The sequence below is a fragment of the Corapipo altera genome, unplaced genomic scaffold (genome assembly GCF_003945725.1).
Source record: "Corapipo altera isolate COAL_440 unplaced genomic scaffold, ASM394572v1 61553, whole genome shotgun sequence".
In the NCBI taxonomy this organism is placed as follows: domain Eukaryota; kingdom Metazoa; phylum Chordata; class Aves; order Passeriformes; family Pipridae; genus Corapipo; species Corapipo altera.
In genome coordinates, this window is record NW_020884918.1 from 341775 (window position 1) to 362739 (window position 20965).

At 39.3% G+C, this 20965-nt stretch overlaps 1 protein-coding gene across 4 annotated transcripts in view; it reads left to right on the forward strand.

Annotated features, from left to right (window-relative positions):
- Nucleotides 1-20965, forward strand: part of KIAA1328 (KIAA1328 ortholog) — a 171326-nt gene that overhangs the window by 50899 nt on the left and 99462 nt on the right. For all 4 annotated transcript variants that reach the window (XM_027656070.1, XM_027656071.1, XM_027656072.1 and 1 more), the window contains one exon: nucleotides 19829-19956. In XM_027656070.1, coding sequence (XP_027511871.1) covers nucleotides 19829-19956 — 128 coding nt within the window. The remainder of the gene's footprint in view (nucleotides 1-19828; nucleotides 19957-20965) is intronic.

Below are 20965 nucleotides of genomic sequence, written 5' to 3' on the forward strand. Positions count from 1 at the left end.
TTTTTTCTTCTTTTTTTCTTCTTTTTTTCATTCTTTTTTCTTTTTTTCTTCTTTTTTCTTCTTTTTCTTCTTTTTTCTTCTTTTTTCTTTTCTTCTTTTTTTCTTTTTTTCTTCTTTTTTTCTTTTTTTCTTCTTTTTTTCTTTTTTTTTTCTTTTCTTCTTTTTTTTCTTTTCTTCTTTTTTCTTTTCTTTTTTTCTTCTTTTTTTTTTTCCTTCCTTTTTTTTTTCCTTCCTTTTTATTTTTTTTTTTCTTCCCCCAAAATGATGATGCACGAGATGGTAGCCGTGGAAGAGAACAGTCTGGGTGACGTTCCTGAATCCCGTTTTCCAGAGCCGGAGCTGCGTCGCCTCCTTGTGTGGCCACCAGGTGGCAGCATTGGCCAGCGAGTGCAGTGTCCAGGTACCCAGGGACCGAGCGATGGCTTTGGGGTTTCTTTTGTTCTCCTCCTTCCTCTCTTTTTCTTTCATTTCTTCATTATACGTAGGAACCAGGAGCTCCACATTTTGACAAACTGCAGGTTTCATCCGTGTCCTGTAACGTTAATTTGTGAAAGGGGCTGTGTTTGGTCGCGGTGCAACGTGCTGAGAAATCTTTCTGTGGAGGGAAAACAAAATTTCCTTGCAGGAGGGTGCGTGGTGAGGGGAGACACTGCTTTCTCACTTGACTCAGGAAGGCTCGTTCTTATCCCAAACCACATATATCTCTCCTTCCTCTACCTACTTACAATACAAAATGTCATGTGGAAAAAAAAAATTAGTTATAATGTAGCGGCAAAACTGTTGCCTGGAGAGTGTGCCTGCTGAGAGCCAGGCGCAATTTGGAAACAGTAATAAGTTTCCCTTGATAGGATTATTTTCACTCTGCTTTAAGGGGGAGAGAGGATGGAGAAGTGTTTGTTCCTAATGGGAATGCCCTTGAAAGAACAAGTAGACGCAATCAAGGGAAAAATATACATATTGTGCAGTTAAGATTGCAGTTCTTCTACAGACTAGAATAGATTCTAGTTAAATTAGAAAAGAGGTGGATTATGTGCCTAAGTTCAGTGCAGCAGTACCAGCCCTGCAGCAAATGTCAGCATCTCAGCTGTGATGAGTGGTGTGTGGTTTTTGTGGCATGAGATTATTTTAGGGTGGTTACTCAATGGCTTTATTTATGTAGCAGGAAATGTAAGACACTTGTACCGAAGGCATACTATCCTTAATGTCCTCAATGCAAAGAGGGTGTTAAGCACCCCCGTTTTTTTTTTGTTCTTAAGTTTTTCTGTTTTTCTCCAATCTTGCCTCCTGTACGTAAGAACTCATCAGTTTTTTGGGGGATGAAAATAAAGAAGCATTACCCACACTGGATATTCTGCTCTGGATGTTAAAAGTCGTCCTTTGTTTTTGCTACCTCCTTTGACAATATCCCAACCCTCCTGCCTTAAGGAAGCAGAATAAAAAACTATTGTCCCTTTGTAGTGGTCTGTAACTAAGTTGGCTGCAAAGTATGAGAAATTCTTTTGATGTCCTAAGTTGTACAGTTATAAATATGGGAGGGGTTTTTTTTGCATGTGTAGGGTAGTTGGTGTAGTTGTTTTTGTCCTTTGGAAATATATCGGGACCAAAGTGATAGGCTTGGAAAATGATTTAAAAGCCTTGAAATATCAACTTTGCCCTTCGAAAAGGGCCCATGTAGACTTGAAGAGGGATAAAACTGCAGGTGGGAATGGTCCTTCTTGAAGCCACAAAAAAAAAAAAAAAAAAAAGCAGAGATAAACAAAGTGATTTTTACGCTTTTGTTTCTTGTTCACAGAGTGAAGTCCCAACACTGTGGCTTTGGCACTGTCAGCATTGCACTGGGCCTCGTGGTAACGAGTGCAATAACATTTATCTTTGCTTTTTTTGTGGCTTAGTTTATACCTTCTTTACTTTAAATAATTCCTGATGAGAGAATCCTTGGTAAATCAGGGCTGTGTATTCCAGGTTGCCTATTACATTAGTGCAAGTCTGATGTATAATTCAAGCAAATCAGTAATAAAAGATTTAAGCCTTTGTCAGTGAGCTGTAACGACTTTAGCCAAATTTCTAACTAGTTTACCCAATGATGTGCTGATCTGTCTTGTACCTTCCTACAATATATAGAAGGTTTTTCCCGTGAAAAATAAAGTAAGAGGGATCTCTTCCCTGAGCTTTGAGGAAGGTGGCAGCAGTACAAGTGGAGTCTGAAGGAGGTCGTACAGGTTATAGTCCAAAAGAAAGGCTAGATGTGGTTGTCAGACTACTCTGAATTTCTGACATGAGGCACTAGGTGGCCATATACAATCCATTTTAGTCTTGATTAGGTTGATGTACATGAATCTGCTTCTGCTTTGGATACTGTTACAGAAGTGCCAGCCTCCATACGTTTCGTCTGTGTGGAGTCTCCTGTACCGTTCCTGCCACACACCAGACTGGGATGTGCTGCAAACACCTAATTCTGATCACTCCTCCTTTGGGACTGAGGTTTCAGCAGTTTGCCCCAAAAAGCATTTATTCTGTTTCTGCTATGCATTTTCTTTTAATTGTAGTTTGCCCAACTCTTACTTGCTAGATGTGACTGTTTTTAGGGTTCTGACACTGCCTGTATATATTTCTGCAGGATTTTTAGCTTTTGTGCATTAAAAACAGTGCAAAAGCATATTATCTAATATCAGAGTAAGGCTGACTGACTTAGTGCAGGCTAAATTGAATATTGCTGGCATATAATGGACTTGAAGAATGTGACTTTTTTTTTTCCTTGGCATTTTCTTTCAATTTCAATACAGGCTACAAGAAACAAAGAATAATTTGTAAAACCTTTTTTCAGTTAGGGTCAATTTTTGGTCAGTCAGGATGTTCTTTTATGGGTTTTCTTCTGTATTTATGGGTTCTGTTGTTTGTGAATCTGTTACCTTGACTCTTGCTAGGAAAGAAAATATTATTACTAGTTCTAAACTCTTGCTAGGAGAGAAAAGATTTCTAGTTCTGTGTTTGGACTCAGAGTCTTCAACAAACATGTTCATCTTTTTTCAAGGGTGGGGGATTTATGAAGAACTGTGAGGATATGACATAGTTTACCTTAAAAAATGTTTGTTGTTTAAATGAGAACATATAAATCCGTTGGATTTGAACGTAATTTGATGAATTTGGTGTCTGGGTTGCATGTTACTTGAGAAAAGCTGCAAGGACAGACATACCATTGACATCACACAAGCTGGGCAAACATATTAAAAAAAGCCTAAAACCCCAAATACTAACAGTTTCCCAGTGCAGCAGTATACAGACTCACCAGTGTCAATGAATATTGTTCTGCTAGTATATTTCTTATTTCATGCTTCATTTTCTCTTCTCCCAGAGCTAGAAGTGTCATAAAGTGTTTTGCATTATAAGTACTAGGGATATTGTGTAGAGACAGTATTTGCCATGTTCTAAGAAACAGAAGGTGCACAGTGAAATCTGAGAAATTGAATAGACAGTTCCACCTCTACCATTTTCCAAAAGAAATTGGTACGAAGTAAACATGTGGGCACTGGGAAGAAACTCTGTTTGTATGTTGATGACTTTTTTTTTTTTGTTTCTTTTTTCCCCAGGCACCAGAACTGATAGATGCACTTGCTATAGCCAGGTCTGTCCATAGGCTTTGCATATTATTGTTCACAGCAGTTAATGATATTTAGGCCCAGCATAGCTATCAAGAGGCAGGGAAAGGAGAAAATGCAGTGAAATAGTGGCTCAGCTTCTCTCAAATGGGCTTTAATTGAGCTTTTTGTGATGAGAAGCTAATGCTATCTGTTTCCTAGAGATGACTAATTCTGTGTTCCAGTTGTTAACTGAAGAGATAGGACTGTAGTTAGAGACAGCTTGTACCAAAATACGGTAGCAGGCATTTGGTTGTTGATTAAAGGTTTTAAATACATTAGGTTATGCTGGAGGGGGAGGAAGAAAAACACCTATTTTTGTTACAGGCTGTACACTTAGGAGTAACAAATAGGAACACTATGGTTGGAGCTAGACAAATATTTTTAACAGGGCTGTTTCCTGCTTTAGTTCTTGAAACAGGAAGTAAACATCTGTATCAGAGAGGATTTGCTATTACCACTGATAATTGCAATGATTCTCTTCTATGAAAGCTACTTAACTCCAACAGCATATTTAACTACATATTTTAACATATTTGTATGGCGTGCATACAAATAAGGTCTATTTTCAGTAGTATTCTATACCTCATTTCTGCATTGATCAGCTGTAATATATTCCAAGTACTTCTGTATATCATTGAAATGAAAGATTTTACTGCATCTTAAGAATGAACATTTATGCTTCCAGCTTCTTACATTTTTTTGCCGAGGTTTCTTCTATCTGTATAAGGTAAGGTGGAGAAAAAGGATAGTCCCAGAGACCAGTGATGGTCAAAATACCAGCATCTGAGAATGTTGTCTCAGGTTGGTAAGCTTATTCAAGCAGAACAAATGAGAACCAAAAATGCAGCTCCCATCGATAAGTCTGCACTTCATGTCTCGCTGAAGCAGGGAACATTAATAGATCTCCTCTGTCTGATTAGTTGTATCTGGAAAAAGTGAGCCTTTCCTGCTGTTGAGTTAGAGGTATGTGCCTTAGCAGTGACAAAGGAAATGTGAAGAAGTTGGACATTTAAAAAGGGTTGTAATGTTTATTTGTGAATACCTTGTGCTTAGAGCTGGGGAATTTCTCTTCTCTCAAAAGTAGGAAGTGGCATATTGTGGCAATAGTGCTCAATTTCTTCTTGAACTACAAGCTGAAAAATATTTAGCTCCTAGAACAGCATTTAAACTCTACTGTGGGTTTCTTTACCCCCTCCATTATACAAGCTTGGCAACTCTGGCAGACTGATAGGCTCAGAACAGTCACACAAGAGTGAATCTCTCTCAGTGTAGTGTAAAATGGAAGTGACTCTGTTAGTGAAAAAGCAAAACACAAGAAAATCTTTGTATCACTTCCTGCATGGTTGAGTCTGTAGTGAGCTTCAGAGGTCTTGCATCTGAGGAAAGTGATGACATGAAGAAAGCACTCTGTGTGGAAGATCATGTAGAGATCAAGAGAATTGGAAACGAAGTCAGCAAAGTAATATTTCTAAAGAAAGCCTCGTATAAGAGATAAAATAAAAGATAAGTTGGAAACTGTGTCTAATATTAAAGGTCTTAGGAACAGAAGGCATGAAGGTGAGAGCTCAAGGAGGAACCAAAAAGGAATGGTTAAGACCATAAATATGTGATCATGACTGTAGCAGGATATGAAGTGAAAGAGAAGCTGTATTTCATAGGACTGAGTGAGGAATGTATCATGTATTTCTGTGTAAGGTACTGGGCAGAGAAGCATTACATCACTGACGAGATGAGACTACATCCAGCACTTACGAAATCCCAGGGCACATACTTACACACTGGGAGCAGTTCTGCTATTACATTTGTCATTTCCCTCAGGAATGTGTACACAGCCCCTTTGATTTGCCGCTGATTTCAGTAGAGGCTGCCTTTCTAAGTGGAACTTGGCATCATCAGGCCTGCTATAAGCATCAAGCCTCACTAATAGATCTATTTCCAGCTCTTCTAGTTGTGAAGAAGGTGGCTCTTCCTCTCTCAATCAGTATGCTGTTGAGTTGCATGGCCTATGGCTATGCAGACTGAAAAGATATTGAAGAAGTCTGAACTTCAGCATTCATCTTGGAGAGGTGACTAAAACTCCTTGCCTTTGTCTGTCCATTTCAACCTCAGAACTTCCACTGAAAATAAAAACTTGTCCTAAACATAATTCCAGAGCCTTATAATAAAACATGTCATGTGGTTAACCTTTAATACAATGTAGCATTTAAAGAATAGTTTGCATCTTTTGCTGGTAAATTACTACATAAATATTTAGATTAGGTGTGAATAGGAATGTGGCATTATTTATGGATCCATATTTCTCTGGCATTTCAGATGCATGGCTGTTTTGCTCCTTAATAAATGCAGACATTAAAAGAACAAGCACACACACAAAGTGCTAATTTTAAAGTTTTGCAGCTCAGGGGAGAAAAATCTCCCCATGTTTTGTTAGAACTGCTTGTCGTCTTCTGTTGCACAGTAGAGAGAAGTCATTTAAAACACTTAAAGTTGCATTAAGCTCCTTATTTCTGATACTTGTCATGGAATGACATGTCTCACCTGCTAGTGCAGATTGGTAGCAGAGCAACCTGTCAGATCTGAAGATGTTTTGGTGCTGTCTGTTCCTTCTCACTTCAGAGGCAGATGTGTTATGGTACAGTTACTGCTTTAATTTTTGTTTCTATCTTGCTTCAGTTCTTTCTCACCTTAATCCTTGGAAGGGGAAGGCAAGAATATATGAAATGTCTTACTCATGAAAACTGTCAAAGAGGAAAGTGCAGGTTCCTTTTCTTTCTGGTTTAGCTGCAGATCAGACTGTTAGGGAGGCAGACCACAAAGCTACATCACCAATACACGGAGTACAACATTTCAGAAAATGGTCCTGACATAACAGCATTGCAGGCTGTTGTGGAAGCTCTCTGAGGTCTCATACACATAGGTTTCCTTATTTCTGCTGCACAGACTCCTGTGAAGTCCTGTAAAGCACTTACCTTGTCTGTATCTCACCTTCTCCTATATTAGATGTGACCTTCCTTGTAGAGTGAACATACAGGGATGATGAGAGTAAGTCTGTTGATACCTGTAAGCTCTTGAGATACTGCAGTGATGAAGCTTTCTGGCTATTAGCACAGGAGTAAGTTTTCTTTTGAGATAGAAAAGGTATGGGTGTTTCCTTGATCTGTTGAAATTAAGGAGAGGTACTGAGCAGCTCTGCCACACTTTTGGCTTCTAAATTAATCCTACACTTCAGAAATTAATTCTTTGGAGACTGTCTCCATGATGTTTATCAATGAGAATATCTGATTGGATTTTCAGTGCTTTTATGTCTCGGACTTGGCAGAAGTTATCACTTAGGACCTGTAGGATCTTGTAATTCTGGTTCACTGAACCATTCCCTTAAGAGTTTCTTGCCTTTTGTTTTGTACTTCTGTGAGGAAAGTAGCTCTCTAGATTTAATTATTTTTATTATGGTTCTTTTTCTGAAAGCCGGTCACTTCTGGTGTGGGGTCCTTGCAAGGTGTTCACATACATTGATTTTCTATTCCTACTTGTCAGCAGGACATAGGCAGTCCAACGTAGCTTGGTGTGCAGGATGCCTGATCACGTGTCCTCTGGAAAATGCCCCTGATTTCTCTGGTTTTTCTAGACCTCCACTGTCTAAAAGCTTCTAATGTTCTGTACTTTTCCCCCCATTTCCTTGTATTGTCTTTGGTTTGGTGGCTCAGACGTTTATGGTGACCACAGGAATGTATTTTACAAGAAGGCCTGTTCAGTTCCTGAGTTGATTGAGCTCCTCTAAGGACCCGTGGCCATCCCTGTGTTATTGGCAGTGGCTGTATGCATGGAGTCATCTCACTGTGATTCTGACTGCATTGCAATAAGTAAAGAATTTGCCAAAGAACTATTTGCTTACTCAAATATTAATCCTGTGAGAGGAGGATATCTGAAAGTATCGTTTTCTTGCTGCCAGTAACTGTCTCTATGCAAACTCTTTTCAGCTACTTTTTCTTCTGATGAGCAGTTTTGAGTTTGGATTTAGGAATTCCTGTCTTCAGGAGTAACAGCCCTCCAGCACTGATATCCTCAAGGCTAACACTTAGCAGCGTTTCTCAAAGATGAATAGAGAGCTATAATGGGGGAAAAAAATTCATAGCTGTAGAGAATAGGTTCTCTCTCCTCCCTACCAATACATTAGACCTCCTTGGTTCATACACATCCAGCTGGATATCTGGGTATGCTCCATGTAAGAAGCCAAGGAGACCTCCAGAATGCCACCTATTCTGTAGTGGTAATAAATGTGAGGGTGTAGGGATGAGTGTTTTGTCTTGCAGGAGGTAGCAACTTCCAGAGCCTCATGATTGTTTTTACCTGAAGGCATGTAAAATTCCAAACAGACAAAATTAAATGAGATTGGGTCAGTGTTACTCTGGCCTGCCCTGGCAAGATGCATTTTCTGATACAAAATTAATCAGCCAGAGTAAACGCCTTTATTTCCAAGAACAGTAGAAAAAATCTGATGAGCTGTACATTTGGCTCCTAGAAATTAAGTCTTTGCTATCAGTACTTCTTCCCAGTAGAATCACCAGGTCATTAATTTTCTTTCTCTTCAATAAATATTAACCATTTGATTTGAAAACCATTTTGTTACCATGAGGTAGCTTTAGAAAGTAAAGTGTGAGGGAAAGGAAATTTTATAAAATTACTTTCTAGCAATGTACAAGTGGTAGGGACTCTCTTCAGATGGTTGGGGAAGAGGTGTCTTCATTATACTTAGCTTGTTTTAATATATTTAACTTTAATTAATTGTAGTATGATGAGAACATAAAACATCTGTACTGTGTCAAAGGCCAGGGTTATAATACTGGCAGTAGTCACAAGAATGTGGCAAAGTTTAAGGGCAGGATGAGCAAATATTAATATTTGCCCCACAAAGTCTTACAATGTCCAGAAACCTGTAATTAAAAACTGCAGTCGGAATGTTTCTCTGTGTTTGATAACACTGGGTGGATTTTGTTGTTGTCTTTTTAGGAATTTGTTTAGGTGTGTCTCTGTAAACTTTAAACATTTGCAGCCTCAGATGGGGAGCAGTTCTTCCACTTGGGGGAACTTAGAAGAGCTTGTAAATACCTGAATCTGTTCAGTTCCTGAATAAATGCGTATTCTCTGTCCTGAAATGCTTGCAAGCTCATAACAGTTCTCCTGTTTGTGCAAGAATAATGGCCAACCTGGACTCTACTATATGTAAAAATGTATATTTTTTCTTCCCCTTAATACACTGCTAAGGTGCATTGTTCTGGTCTGTCCTGGTATACCCATGGACACAAGTGTATGTAATCTGGGAAAGTGTTGTACTGTTCATACCATACAGCTTCCTTTTCTTCACCAGTGATCCGGATCTGAAGATTTTGAAAATGCCTCAGAATTTGAGGAGCTGTGGATCACTTCGCCTAATTCTGTGTCTTAAACTTCCAGGGGGAAAGGATATCATTATTCATTAGGTTGGAAAGGTAGAAGCTTCCTGTCTTATAATATGTGAATGCTCTGGTTGTGAGGGAACTGAAGTCAAGAAACGATATCGAAAGTGTTGGCAAAACAGTTCCTTTTCTTTTTTTTTTTTAAATTTCTCTCAGTTTTAAGCTGCCCTGTTTACTTACCCATGTCTTTAATTTTGAGCTGTGAGGTTTATTTTTGAGTACTGTTATTGCAAAAAGAGCCTACCACAGGAAGAGCAGCAGAACACACCCTGTTTCAGCCAATACTATTTGAGACCTGAGTGCTGTAAATTATGTAGAAATGTGCATGTATTAATGAGGGGTATAATAGGTTTCAGTGAAAGTGGGAGATAAGATGTGTTAATCTTGTATATTAAATAGTCCTACAACAATGAACGTTATAATGAGGCTGTTATTAAATCTTTTCTTCACTGGCGTCAGTTCAGTGAAACCAGTGCTTCTCAGTTTGTCATGTTTAAGATTTCACAAGAAAGGACCAACTTTCATAGGCCTTTGTCATTTTGAAATACTTAATTAGGCACATGTACAGCATGTGATGGAAAAGAAGATCTTTTCAACACTCCATCATGGGATGCTTTCCTTTTTTGGGGGTTTGGGAACACCTCCTTTAAAATTAGTGTTGATGTGCAGGTATGGAGTCTGATTTGACCTCAACTGCCTCTTAGAAAAAGGAGCACTGCGTTTCTCTCATCTACATTGTGCAAACAGATTGTGTTCTAACAAGGTTAGAAAGACTGTCAAAATAGCAATAATTTTAAATGAAAAAAAATAAAATTATCTAGAACAATCTGTGATTTTTACATTCTGTGCTGTTCTAGCTATAGCACCGAAGGAAATTCCGTAAGAAGGGCAAGATTTCTTGGATCAGTGGTATTTATTTTTTTCTATTTTCATCCAGCAGCATTTAGAGATTTTCATCTTGCCACTTACACTCTTTGCCAGTAGTCAGATTAAGATCTGCATGCTCCTCTCTGATTATGTTCTAGTTTAAAAGGAGGAAATAAGGAAGTTTAATACTGAAGCCTGGTTCTGCCTGTGGAAGATATAGAGAGGTAACCATGTTAGAAAGCAGCAGAGAAAAAATTCCCTTAGCAGCCAGGTTTCCTTTCCAGTAAGGATCCAAATGAGGATTTACTCATTCTGAGGGTGGTGGGAGCTTGGCTAAAGGAGAGACTGCTTTTTTCCATCAGCATTATTGCTGTTTGAGGGTGGTAAGGAAAAGGTTCAGAGAGACACATTGAATATATAAAATTAGGAGTGATGATTGATTGTTTCCTGCAAGGAAGCAGCAAGACAGACACCACTGTGTATTCTCAGGTGATCCCCATTCTGATAGTAACCAAGGCCAACCCTGATTAGCTTAGTTATAAAGCAAGTTGATGTTTTGTGATCTTACATTCTCATTCCCTGCAAAGCAGACACCTTTTTGATTTACTATGCATACTCTTTAATTGAGATGGAGATGCTGTAGCTCTGCTCTCAGTAAGTTCAGCTTTTACATTCCATTTTTCTTTTGCCTCTTCATCCCCTTTCCTCCATGCATTTGATTCCAAGCTCACATTTATCCTGTTAAATAACTTCTCTTACAGTGTCTAAACGTGAGAGGCTGAGCCTCCTTTCTCAGATACCTCAATTCCCACCTTATCTCTCCTCGGGCTCCTGCCAGGAGCTCCATTGTCAAATTAGATTAAAGAACATTTCTCTTCAATATCGAGTAGTACTGAGACGACACGTGGCTTTGTGTAAATGGTAAGGGAGGCTAGTGTGAAAGTTTTTTTTATTTTTTTTTTTAATTTTTTTTTTATTTATTTCTCACGAAGGCCTGCAACTGAAACAAGCGTTTCCAGCGATGGGCATTTTAACGTAAAGCCTGTGCGGGTGGCGGGGAGTGCAATTTGAGGAAGAACAGGAGCAGGGGGATTGCGTGGCGGGTTTTCACGTTTCAAAGTGGTGGGTTATAATCCCTTTTCTGTGACAAAATGATCCTGGGGATGTGACGGAGGGGCGGCAATACCCGGAGCGGGCACTGGGTGTCGGCACAGCCCCGCGTTTGCCGCCGCCGGGGACGGTCAGCGCCGCCGCCGGCTCTGCAGATGCACATATGGCACAGTATTATCGTTTTATGGTTACAATTATGAGCAATTTGATAGAAAATGAAAGCTAAGTTATGCAGTGTTCCTTTTATTTGTTTAATTTTTGCGCTTCAAATATGTAAAAGGAAAAAATAGCGCTGTTTTTCGTTTTTGGGGTTTTTTAATTTTTTTTTTTTTCTTATGTGTGTTTGTGCTAGGATGGTGAGAAGTGCAGTACCTTCCTTTTGGCTCCATCTTCTCACGCAGCGCAGGTTGAGATTATTTTCTGTCCTACGTGATGAAATGTGTGGAGTTGTTCTCAGGTACTGGGACCGTTTTGCACAGAAACTGTGTGTGGCTGAGTCTCCAGGCTCCTTTCTTCCATGAAAAAAAAGCATCCTACGTTTACTGGCGGGTAGACAAATACATAAGTAACAAGTTCCTTAGCAGTTTCCAGTGGAAGAAGTTGGGTAGCTGAGCCGTCTAAGCAAATGCCAAGGAAGTCTTTAAATCCTGAAAGTCACTATAGTCATTGGCAGAGCTCCCCTGAAAGGAGCATGTATATTCTGAACAAACTCTTTCTTGCCAGTGAGGAAAATCTCCTGCCATCACAGTTCTTAAGCCAAAAGTAAAAATTTTTATGGCCCGTGCCAGGACCAGTATCTTGTTAAAATTATCTGTGGGATCTGTATTTTGTGTATTCAGGTTCCTAGCTTTTCTGTCATCAGATTTTTTGTGTTCGTTATTATGAAAATGCGTATTTTTTGCCAGTATTTGTAGTGGCATTACTTGTCTTTTGTGTGTTATGTTCTTTCTTCCTTTTCAGTAAAAGAAAGTTGTTAGTGCTGCCAGACTGCAAAATAAACCTTAGTTTTTGGTTTTTTTTTCTTTGCTGGTAAGTATCCCTTTGTTTGTATTAATGAAGATAAGGCTGGAGATGTGCTTTCCACTTGGAATAGAAAATGCAAGCTCTGAGATGGTATTTGCATTTATTGATCTAGGCACATCGGCTGGCATATGATGGCGTGTGATATTTTTGTCCTTACCCACCTTTGAACCAGAGAACATGGCAGATAAGCTGTCCAGTTTGATTGGCATATCCTGTGGAAAGGATTTTCAATACATCAGATCAAATCCTGTGTCCTAAACTGCTTTTGCATTTTGAAACTGTGATAGAGACTTCTCTTGAGTTCATATGCTACGTTGGGAATTAGTTTTAGGTTTAAAGGCTTTCCTTGCTCTCATTGAATCATACTGGCTGTCTTTTTCTTTGGTCAGTTTTAGATGCACTATATTTGTACTGTGCATCTCAATATTTTTGAGAATGTGTAAAGCAAACTTGGGAATTTCATCATCTGGGTGGAACAGAGCATCTTGATAGATGATGTAAAACTCAGGCCGTCTATAAAAGAAATTAAAAAATTACGAGTACTAGGAATAAATCATGCTGGTGAAGTTAACCAGTGCTGGAAATCTTGTGTCTTCTGTTGCTGTTTTTCCATTTTAACAGTTGACCTACAGGTGGTATGGGTGGAGATGGAAAGATGTTTTTTGGAAAACAACTAATTCAGCTGTTTAGGAAACAGCATTTTTGTTTCTGTTCACACTTGACATCAGTGAGTCCAGAGAACAGATTTGAATTTGATGTTTTACCTGTGCTTCCTGAAAGCTCCAAAGGATGGCCCTGGCTTTGTCCCTAACTTTCTCAACTCGTTAGCTTTTCTTTAGGTAGGTAACCATAACTTAACTAATTTGTATGCACCATATACAGTCTCGGCTCACTTCAAAGTGTAATCAAGTCATGAACTAATTACAATACCATATTCCCAAAGAATGTAAATTTAATTTCCCTTCAAACAGAATGGGAACGTATTAAGCAATTCTTTTATATGAGAGCTGTGGCATTCAACAACATAATGCTGATGCTTCAAACAGAAGTGAAGTTCTTAACTTTTGTGGACCTTGTGACCTTTTTCCCTATGCATCTTCCCTTTTTATTCTTGCATCTTGAGTTAATTTACTGACTGGATAACAACATTAAAATATTCAAGTGTAAATTAAAATGTAACTGTTGGGCTTCAGGTTGGAGATCACTCTGTCTTATTGTATGTGACTTGCTTCTTTATAGTGTTTTCAGAAATGTGCTTCCTAAGGCATTTGGATCAGAAGGAAATTGTGTTTTGAATTGAAGGCTCATAAGGTTCAGACCCTCATCAGATGATTTCTTTAATACATCGAAAAGTGAATGTGCAGAAAGTTCCCTACAGGTTCTTGCCATCACACTGTGTGAGAGAGTCCACATAAACTCAGTTATATAAGAACGAGCGAAGTGAAGTTGTTCATAAAACATTTTATTACCTTCAGTCTTTGCAGCAACTTCAGAGTTTAGATAATAAACCTTCATAGAAGTTACTAGTCTCTACCCTTTCACAGAACAATGATTCACAGAGAGTCAAACTACTTATTTTATTTCTCTTAATTTTAAAGGTGGAAGAAACATGCTAGGGTTGACTTTGATCTGTGCCTGAATAGTCTGATTTCCAAAATGCAGTCCCGTTGTTGTTCTCAGATGAGATGAGATTGTCAAATTGCAGGACTTTGTATATTAAACAGAAGTTGTATTTTAAAATTAAATGTGGGTCAGCTTCCAGTGAAGTATGTAATTGTTAAATGCTAAAGGAAAGAGCTTAGAATATCTTAGTTTATATTTTAAAGTGTTCCTTTTAGATGTTAATTCATTAATACCAGCAGTTTATTTTTATTCATATGACTTTTCATATGTAAGTAGTTGAAGCTGCATTATTTTAATCCTTTCTTTGGTTAGGAAGAAGAAAGCCTGCAGGTGGAAATCAGAATGACATACATATTGCTTCTTTCCCAAAAGGCATGGTATCTTTCTCCTATTGATATGCAAAATATCAAGGCAGAAAATAAACCCTATTGCCTTATGTGTCAAAATACTGTGAAAAATATATGCTTGGGTGATGCATGGAAAAAATGTGGGACCACTTCAAACTGAGCACACTTGTAGTGGAATTTACCACGAGTCTGTCTGGGCCTTTGGGACTCTGCAGACTCTACAAATTCTGTTCCCTTGTTCTATGAGTGTTTAGATGTAACTTGATCCTTAGTTGTAGGTACAGGGTTGTAGGTGCACTGTTTAGAGACCCAGCTATGGGGGTCTTAGCCTTTGCCTGAGTTTGGTGAAATGTTTCCTCACTCTTGCAACATCCTTTAAAGGCATTTTTGAGCTACTGAGCAACTGTACAGTGGAATGTTGTAATGGTACATGGTGTCAAGTTGTGGATGCAGTGGTGTGTCTGTTAAACAGATGTGAGCTTACTGTGATGTTGTTCAAGTTGCCAGGCACAGTCCAGCTGAATTCTGGAAGCAGCATAGTGTTGGTCTTGATGCCAAAAAGAAAAGAAAGAAAAAACAATGCCAAAACCCCACAAAAACATCAAAGCAAGGTCAGTTAGATTAGGGATGAGGTGCCTGATGCTGTGCTGCTGTGACTGTGCACAGCAGCTTGAACAGGTCTGGCTTATACCTGCCTGGTTGGAGGGTAGGCAGGCAAGCTCAGGTCTGCCTGCAACTTATTCTGAGAAGAATTTTCTTTGGAGAGCAAAGACCTCTCTTTCAGTGCTTAGCCCAGCTTCACAGTCAACCCTCTGTTCAGTGGCACTTCCTCAGCATCTCCTTCCCTGTCTAGTTTTTTCACAGCATTTATCTTGAAGGGACCACCTGAGGCAGTGAAGGGAGTTTGATCTTTGCTGAAACTGCCAACATGATGATAACTAGTCTGTTTTCTAGATGCGTGTCCTTAAGCAGGAATTTAAAAAAACCTGTGTTTTGTGGCTACTGGGGTCATGATTGCAGATGTCAAAAAGTTTTCCATGTGCTGAAATCATACCACTGAAAGTTTCTTGTCTCTCTGCCACGAAGTGTAAGTTATTGCTGTCTTATTTAAATTTAAATCTAACTTGTGTTTGACTTTTTCCTTTCTTTGCTTGCTTTATTCATCTATGCATATCTCTGTAAGAGCTCTGAGTCTCTAGAGAATCTTCCTTTGGATATGGGGGCTGATGGGGCTGCAGCATCTTGTGGCTGAAGATGGAGATTCAGCTCTTGTGCTCTGATCTGGCCATGGATCAGAGTATGCAGCCCTGAGTGAAAGGACAGTCCAAACTGGAGCTAAAGTCAGGGACTACAGGAATGAGTCATCCCTGGGCATCTTCCTTGATGCGTGGGAGGTCTATTAGGGCTTGTCTGCATGGGTGAGCGCAGGCAAACTTGTACTCTTAAGCTAATCAGGTACAGGATGAATCTGGTCTGTTAGTGCTGTGCCTGAACTGTGCTAACTTACCCTACAGCTGCAAGACGTGTGTCCTGGAGCTGGAGTGTGGGGCTGCTGGGCTGCATCTGTGTGCTCAGATGTGCCCAAAGACACCTTGTGCCACACTTTGCCTCTGTGTAATTAGAGCTTCTGCTTGTCCCAAAAATGCTTGTGACAAGCCACTGAGGAAAGAGTCACTAGGTGAGGAGTTCTCACGAACACTCTGATGATACCGAAGGGCCTTTGTTATTAGATTGATTGCTAAAAAAATCTCATTAACTGTGTTCTTTTCCCTTGCTAATACCTTCTAGAAAACCTTTTTCCAGCCTTAGATTGGAGGATGCTTCAAATTTAATTTTATTTTTTTAAATAAAGGGAGGTAAAACTAAACATTTCTTTGTAATGATACAGGGCAAAAAAAATTAATTTTTTTTTCTAAAGAGAAGGTTCTCTACATTCTGGTTTGTTTTTGTTTTTTTTTTCCTCTTATAATAAGTGATTTAAGAAAAACGGACCTTCAGCAAATAGCTCTCATGGAGTAGACTGGTGTTGGCTTAATTTGGAAGCCTTGACTGTAGCTGAAGAGACCACTCGTTGTTTAAACTGCTGTAGTGTGAACACATGCTCTAAACCAAAACATTTCAGATTTTAAGCTGGCCTTCACTTGTAGTCAAAGTGGCAGTGGAAACAGTGTACCGGGAACAGTGCAGGAGGTCAGTGGGCACAGTAGAGGTTGGTCCTTCCACCCCCAGTTTCTGGGAACAAGGAACTGCAGCTGCTTGTCCTCCTTCAGCTTGTGAGAGGCTAAAAGTATTTCAACAAAGAGTAAGCTGTGAGTAGTTGATATAGTCATAGACTAGACTTAAAAGCCTGAGGCTTGAAAGTAGAACTGAAGGAAGAGTAGGGTTGAGACTTTGCAAGGTGGATAAACACTACCAGACAGGTGGCTGCTGCTGGGAGAGGTGTCCTTTGCTCCCAGCTGCCTGTTCCCCCTGCTCGTCTTGTGCAGGCTCTTGTGCCTGGTGGCCCCTTTGCCTCAGTGGGTCAGTCTGCTGAGTCCTGGAGTGAGAGGTGTGGGGGCTGCAGAGCTGGTGTGGACAGAGGGAGTGAGCAGGAGAGTGTCTTTGGCAGCAGTTGAGCATTAGGTTGACTGTGCCTTCTTGTGAAGCTTTGCCCCTAAGAGAAAGTTCTTTGTTCCCTGCTGAACCCCCTGGACACCCATTCCCGGCGTGACACCATAAACGTGTCACTGCTGCATGCTGGCAGTCCCCTTTCTCAAAGCCAGTTCTCTCTCCACTGAGGTTATTATCTCTTAAGAGCCATAAATGAACTCTGAATTCTTTGACTTATGTTCAGTGATGAAGTTAACTAATTTATTATTTAAAATGTATAGTCCTTGCAGTATGACGTGCAAATTCGGCTGTTGAAATCTTAACCTTTGCACTTCTGATTTTGATTTTTTTGTTTGTTTGTTTCTCCCCTTCCAAGTACAACCTTAATACTGTACTAGCAAACTGCATAAAATGTATTACTCTGATACATTCCAATGCATATTTCTTGGACATAAAACTACCGTTCAGTGAAATGCCAAGTACCACTTCTCTCAGGTAACTAACATCTTGCAAATCCAATATTTGTGCTCCTGAACACATGAAGAAATACCTAATGTGTGCATTTAGGCATATTACTTTTTCTGTGGAATGCAAATCTGTAGGACTTGTCCTATGCAGTTTTTTCAACCTTGCAACTTTTTATTTTTAAAAGCAGGTTATGAAATTATTTATCATTACGTATGTGTTTGTCTAGAGACTGTATTGCCTGAGTAGATGTGTGCCCTTGTTGTATCTGAATGACTTAAATATTTTTGTGGCAGTGTTGTATATTGCCTGGCTAATTTGCAGGAGAAGAAAAAGAGATCATTTTGCTGCTTTTAGCAAAAATTCAGTAGAATGGAAGAGTAAGATCTAATATTAAGGCTTTTTTTTTTTCTCCTTAAGAACATATTCTGCAGTAAATGTACCAGCACATTTTTGAGAATTACCATATTTTCAGCTATTCTGTATGCGTCTTAAACAAATGAACTTCTTTTTTTCATATTTGAAGCTTCATGTTTACTTACTTAGTAAGCAAAGCAGGGCTTTAAACTCTTAGACTATGGTGGCTGTAACAATACTTCGCTTAATGTAGAGTGATTGTGTGAATGAACAAAGTTTTAATCTTCTAATACAGAGAGTTTTAGCTGTTACTGTTGCTGACCGAACCTTACAAGAATTTTAGGGCCATCTTGGCTTCCATTCAAGCTTGTGTGAACTCATAGTCATGTAACTGACCCTTGGACAATCAGGATTTGCTTGCATACTTTCCTAATGTTGATTCTGCGTGTTGTGTTCAAAACTATTTTAAATAAATTTGGTCACTACACACAAAAGGTGGTGGCATCATGTGCACAGTGAGTGCTCTGCAGTCTGTAAAACACAATTTGGGCATCTTTTTAGTGTTGCACTTGCCTAGAAGTGAGGGGAAGCTTGCCTGGCTTTCCAGCAGGACTGATATTGACACTGTGGTAAGAGTGAGGGTAGGTGTATGGCCATCACTTGTGTGCCCCAAGGCTGTTTAGGTGCTCATTCCTTGTGCCAGCAGTGTGCTATCCGGAGGGAGGAGAGGGTAAAATCTGTTTTGTGGGGAAGGGGTTGCTGGAAGCAAAGTGAATTAAGAGGGCTGTAAAAATTTGATAAAGATAGGACTGTCTGTTTTTATATTCTGCCACATAACATGGGTTTAAATGAATTTCCCTATAATTTGTCTTCAAATACCGACATTTAACTCTTAGGCTGTATAAATGAACTGGCTTTTTCTAGAGTAAAATTCATGCCCTGCGTCCAGGCTAATATGTTCACCTACTATAAACATTACTGCCTATGGTTACAACTGGAATAAAAAATTCCTTTTATATACATCATAGCTGGCAGAGACTCCTGAGACCACCACAAATCACTTCAGCCTTTTGGTGCTCTCTGACGAAATGAACTGAAATGTAAAACAGCTCAGGCTTCAGGCAGGCTGGCTCTGGAAAGCAATTAGCTTGTTAAGACCGTTGTTTGTACCCTCCCATATTTCCAGGTGCAGAGCAAAGGTGTTAGAAGAGCTCTCCTGATTGATTTCAACATTAGGGTTTATTAACCTTCCATTTCTTCCTAAAATATTTTGTCTATTCTCTCAGTAGCCTTTTATTTAAAGGAAAGAAAACCAAACAAACAACAACAACAAAAAAGCCCTGGCAAGGCCACCCTTCCTGCGAAAGAACAAGAAGAAGGGAAAAAACCCCCCACAAAACCAAACAAAAAAAAAAAGAAACCCTCAGGGTCATAACAGGGAATAACAAAGCAGTGAGTTATTTATGCAGCCATGATTGGCAAAAATGATTGCAACATGAATTTGCCCAGAAGCAATGATTAGATCATAAAAATGTTAAGGAAATCTGTAACTCAACACCGTTTTATAGATTGAAGAAGTTTTTGTTCCCTACCTTAATTGCAGTGACTTGTTATTAAAGTATTTATTCAGAGTAATCTCTTTGGACAGCGAGCCCTTATCCCATCTGCATGCATAATTAAAAGTGAGGGGGGAGAGAGGGGAGCATAAATGGTTTACCATGCTACATGAGCAAGGCAGGGAATTACACAATGACAGGTGAAGAGCAGATTTATCTCCTGTTGGAATTTCAATGCTGCAAGCAAGGCAGGACACTGTTGCTAATATCCTTGCAAACACCACAGTTGCTGCTTCTCCAGATTACTGTCCAAAAATTATTGCTGGTCTCTGAAAGGCCTGTAGCACTGCATCTGTGGCTGTGGGGTTTTGAGCCATTGGTGCTCAAGCAAAGAGATTGGATTTGGATATGTGGGCTTGTGAATCCATGTCTGTGCTTAAAAACGGACTATTTACTTACTTGGCTGGGTATTTATTTATTTATAAATAAACATTGGTAATGGCTGGCTCTGCTGAATAAAAATCAGTATTGTGGTTGTTCCAACTGAAACAATGTCATCACCTGCCTCCCTGCTGCTGGTGCAATTCTTCTTTTTCCACTCTCTGAGTAGAAAGAAGGGTGTACTTGAAGATTCACCTCTAGGCAGATTTATCATCATTAGGCAGTACTCAAACACAGAATATCTGTTTTTAAATTGAACTGTTATGGATCTAAATCAGATTTACACAAAGTAAGTTGGTATATATTTGACTCTAACTATTCACTAAAGAGTGTTTTTCCCTTAACTTCTGATGTCTCACCTCTGCAGCAGCAGTACAGAGAATGCCAAGAACTTTTGAACCTTTATCAGAAGTACCTAGCTGAGCAGCAGGAAAAACTATCACGCTCCCTTTCTGAACTCAGTGCTGCCAAGGAAAAGGAGCAGAAGGTAAGCTTTTTTTTCCCATCTCCTTTTTTTTCAAATGACATATTCATAACTTCTTTTCTCTTTTATTAGTACCGTAACTTTAAGTGTATTGTCTTGCATCATAAAGTGTTGAATACTGTTTTGTGATTGGTTTCCCACGAGTCCTTCCCTTAATAAATGGATTGTAGGAAAGCAAACGAACAACCCCCACAAGTTTTGGGTCAATAAAATGGGTGAAGTTAATTGACCATGTTGTACTGGAGTAGGAATCACAGGAACACATACCTTTGCCAAGGAAAAAATTAAAATACTCTTCTCTTTTCTGTTCTGTTTCTTAAACAGGAAAATAATTGCAGTCGCTCTAGATATAGCCTTTCACATTTTCACTGTGGCTTTTCATGATTGAAAAGGGCATTACAGATGATGTATTTGGTCAATAAGAGCTTTCTCAAGTCTGTAAAGCAGCTCATCTGATTTGAGCTGTTTATAGAAGGCCTGTAGTTATATATGCAGTTAAAACCAGAAAATGTTGACTACAGGTACATGTTAAATTAAGTGGTAAAGTGTTTCTCAGATATATGTGCCCAAAGCCTTGAAAACATCGTTGCTTGAGATTTTTTTCTGATAGCTAGGTACTTGATTTGCATCCCTTCTGATAGCAGATTATACCTTGGAGTTGAAGACTGCTTATGTGAAAGTGCTGTACCTGATGTCTTTTCCTGCTGTTCCCTTTCAGTAGCTTCTATCTGCAGATCTCAGGAATCCATCCTACCTAAGACCATGCCTTTTTGTATAGGTCATGCCCTTGATCTTTTCTTTTCCTGGAACAGTCTTAAAGGCTTATTTTTAATAGGGCTAGAAGTAAAGTCATCAGCACAGCATATCCAGAAGGAGGCCTGATTCTGATGTCTCAATGGCTCCCTACTATGAGAATTACACAGACACATCCTGCTTCTGAGGAGCCTGTGCAGGAAGGGGTGTTCTGATTTTGTTCAGGAAGCAGGTAGCAATACTCTGACTTCATCAGCAT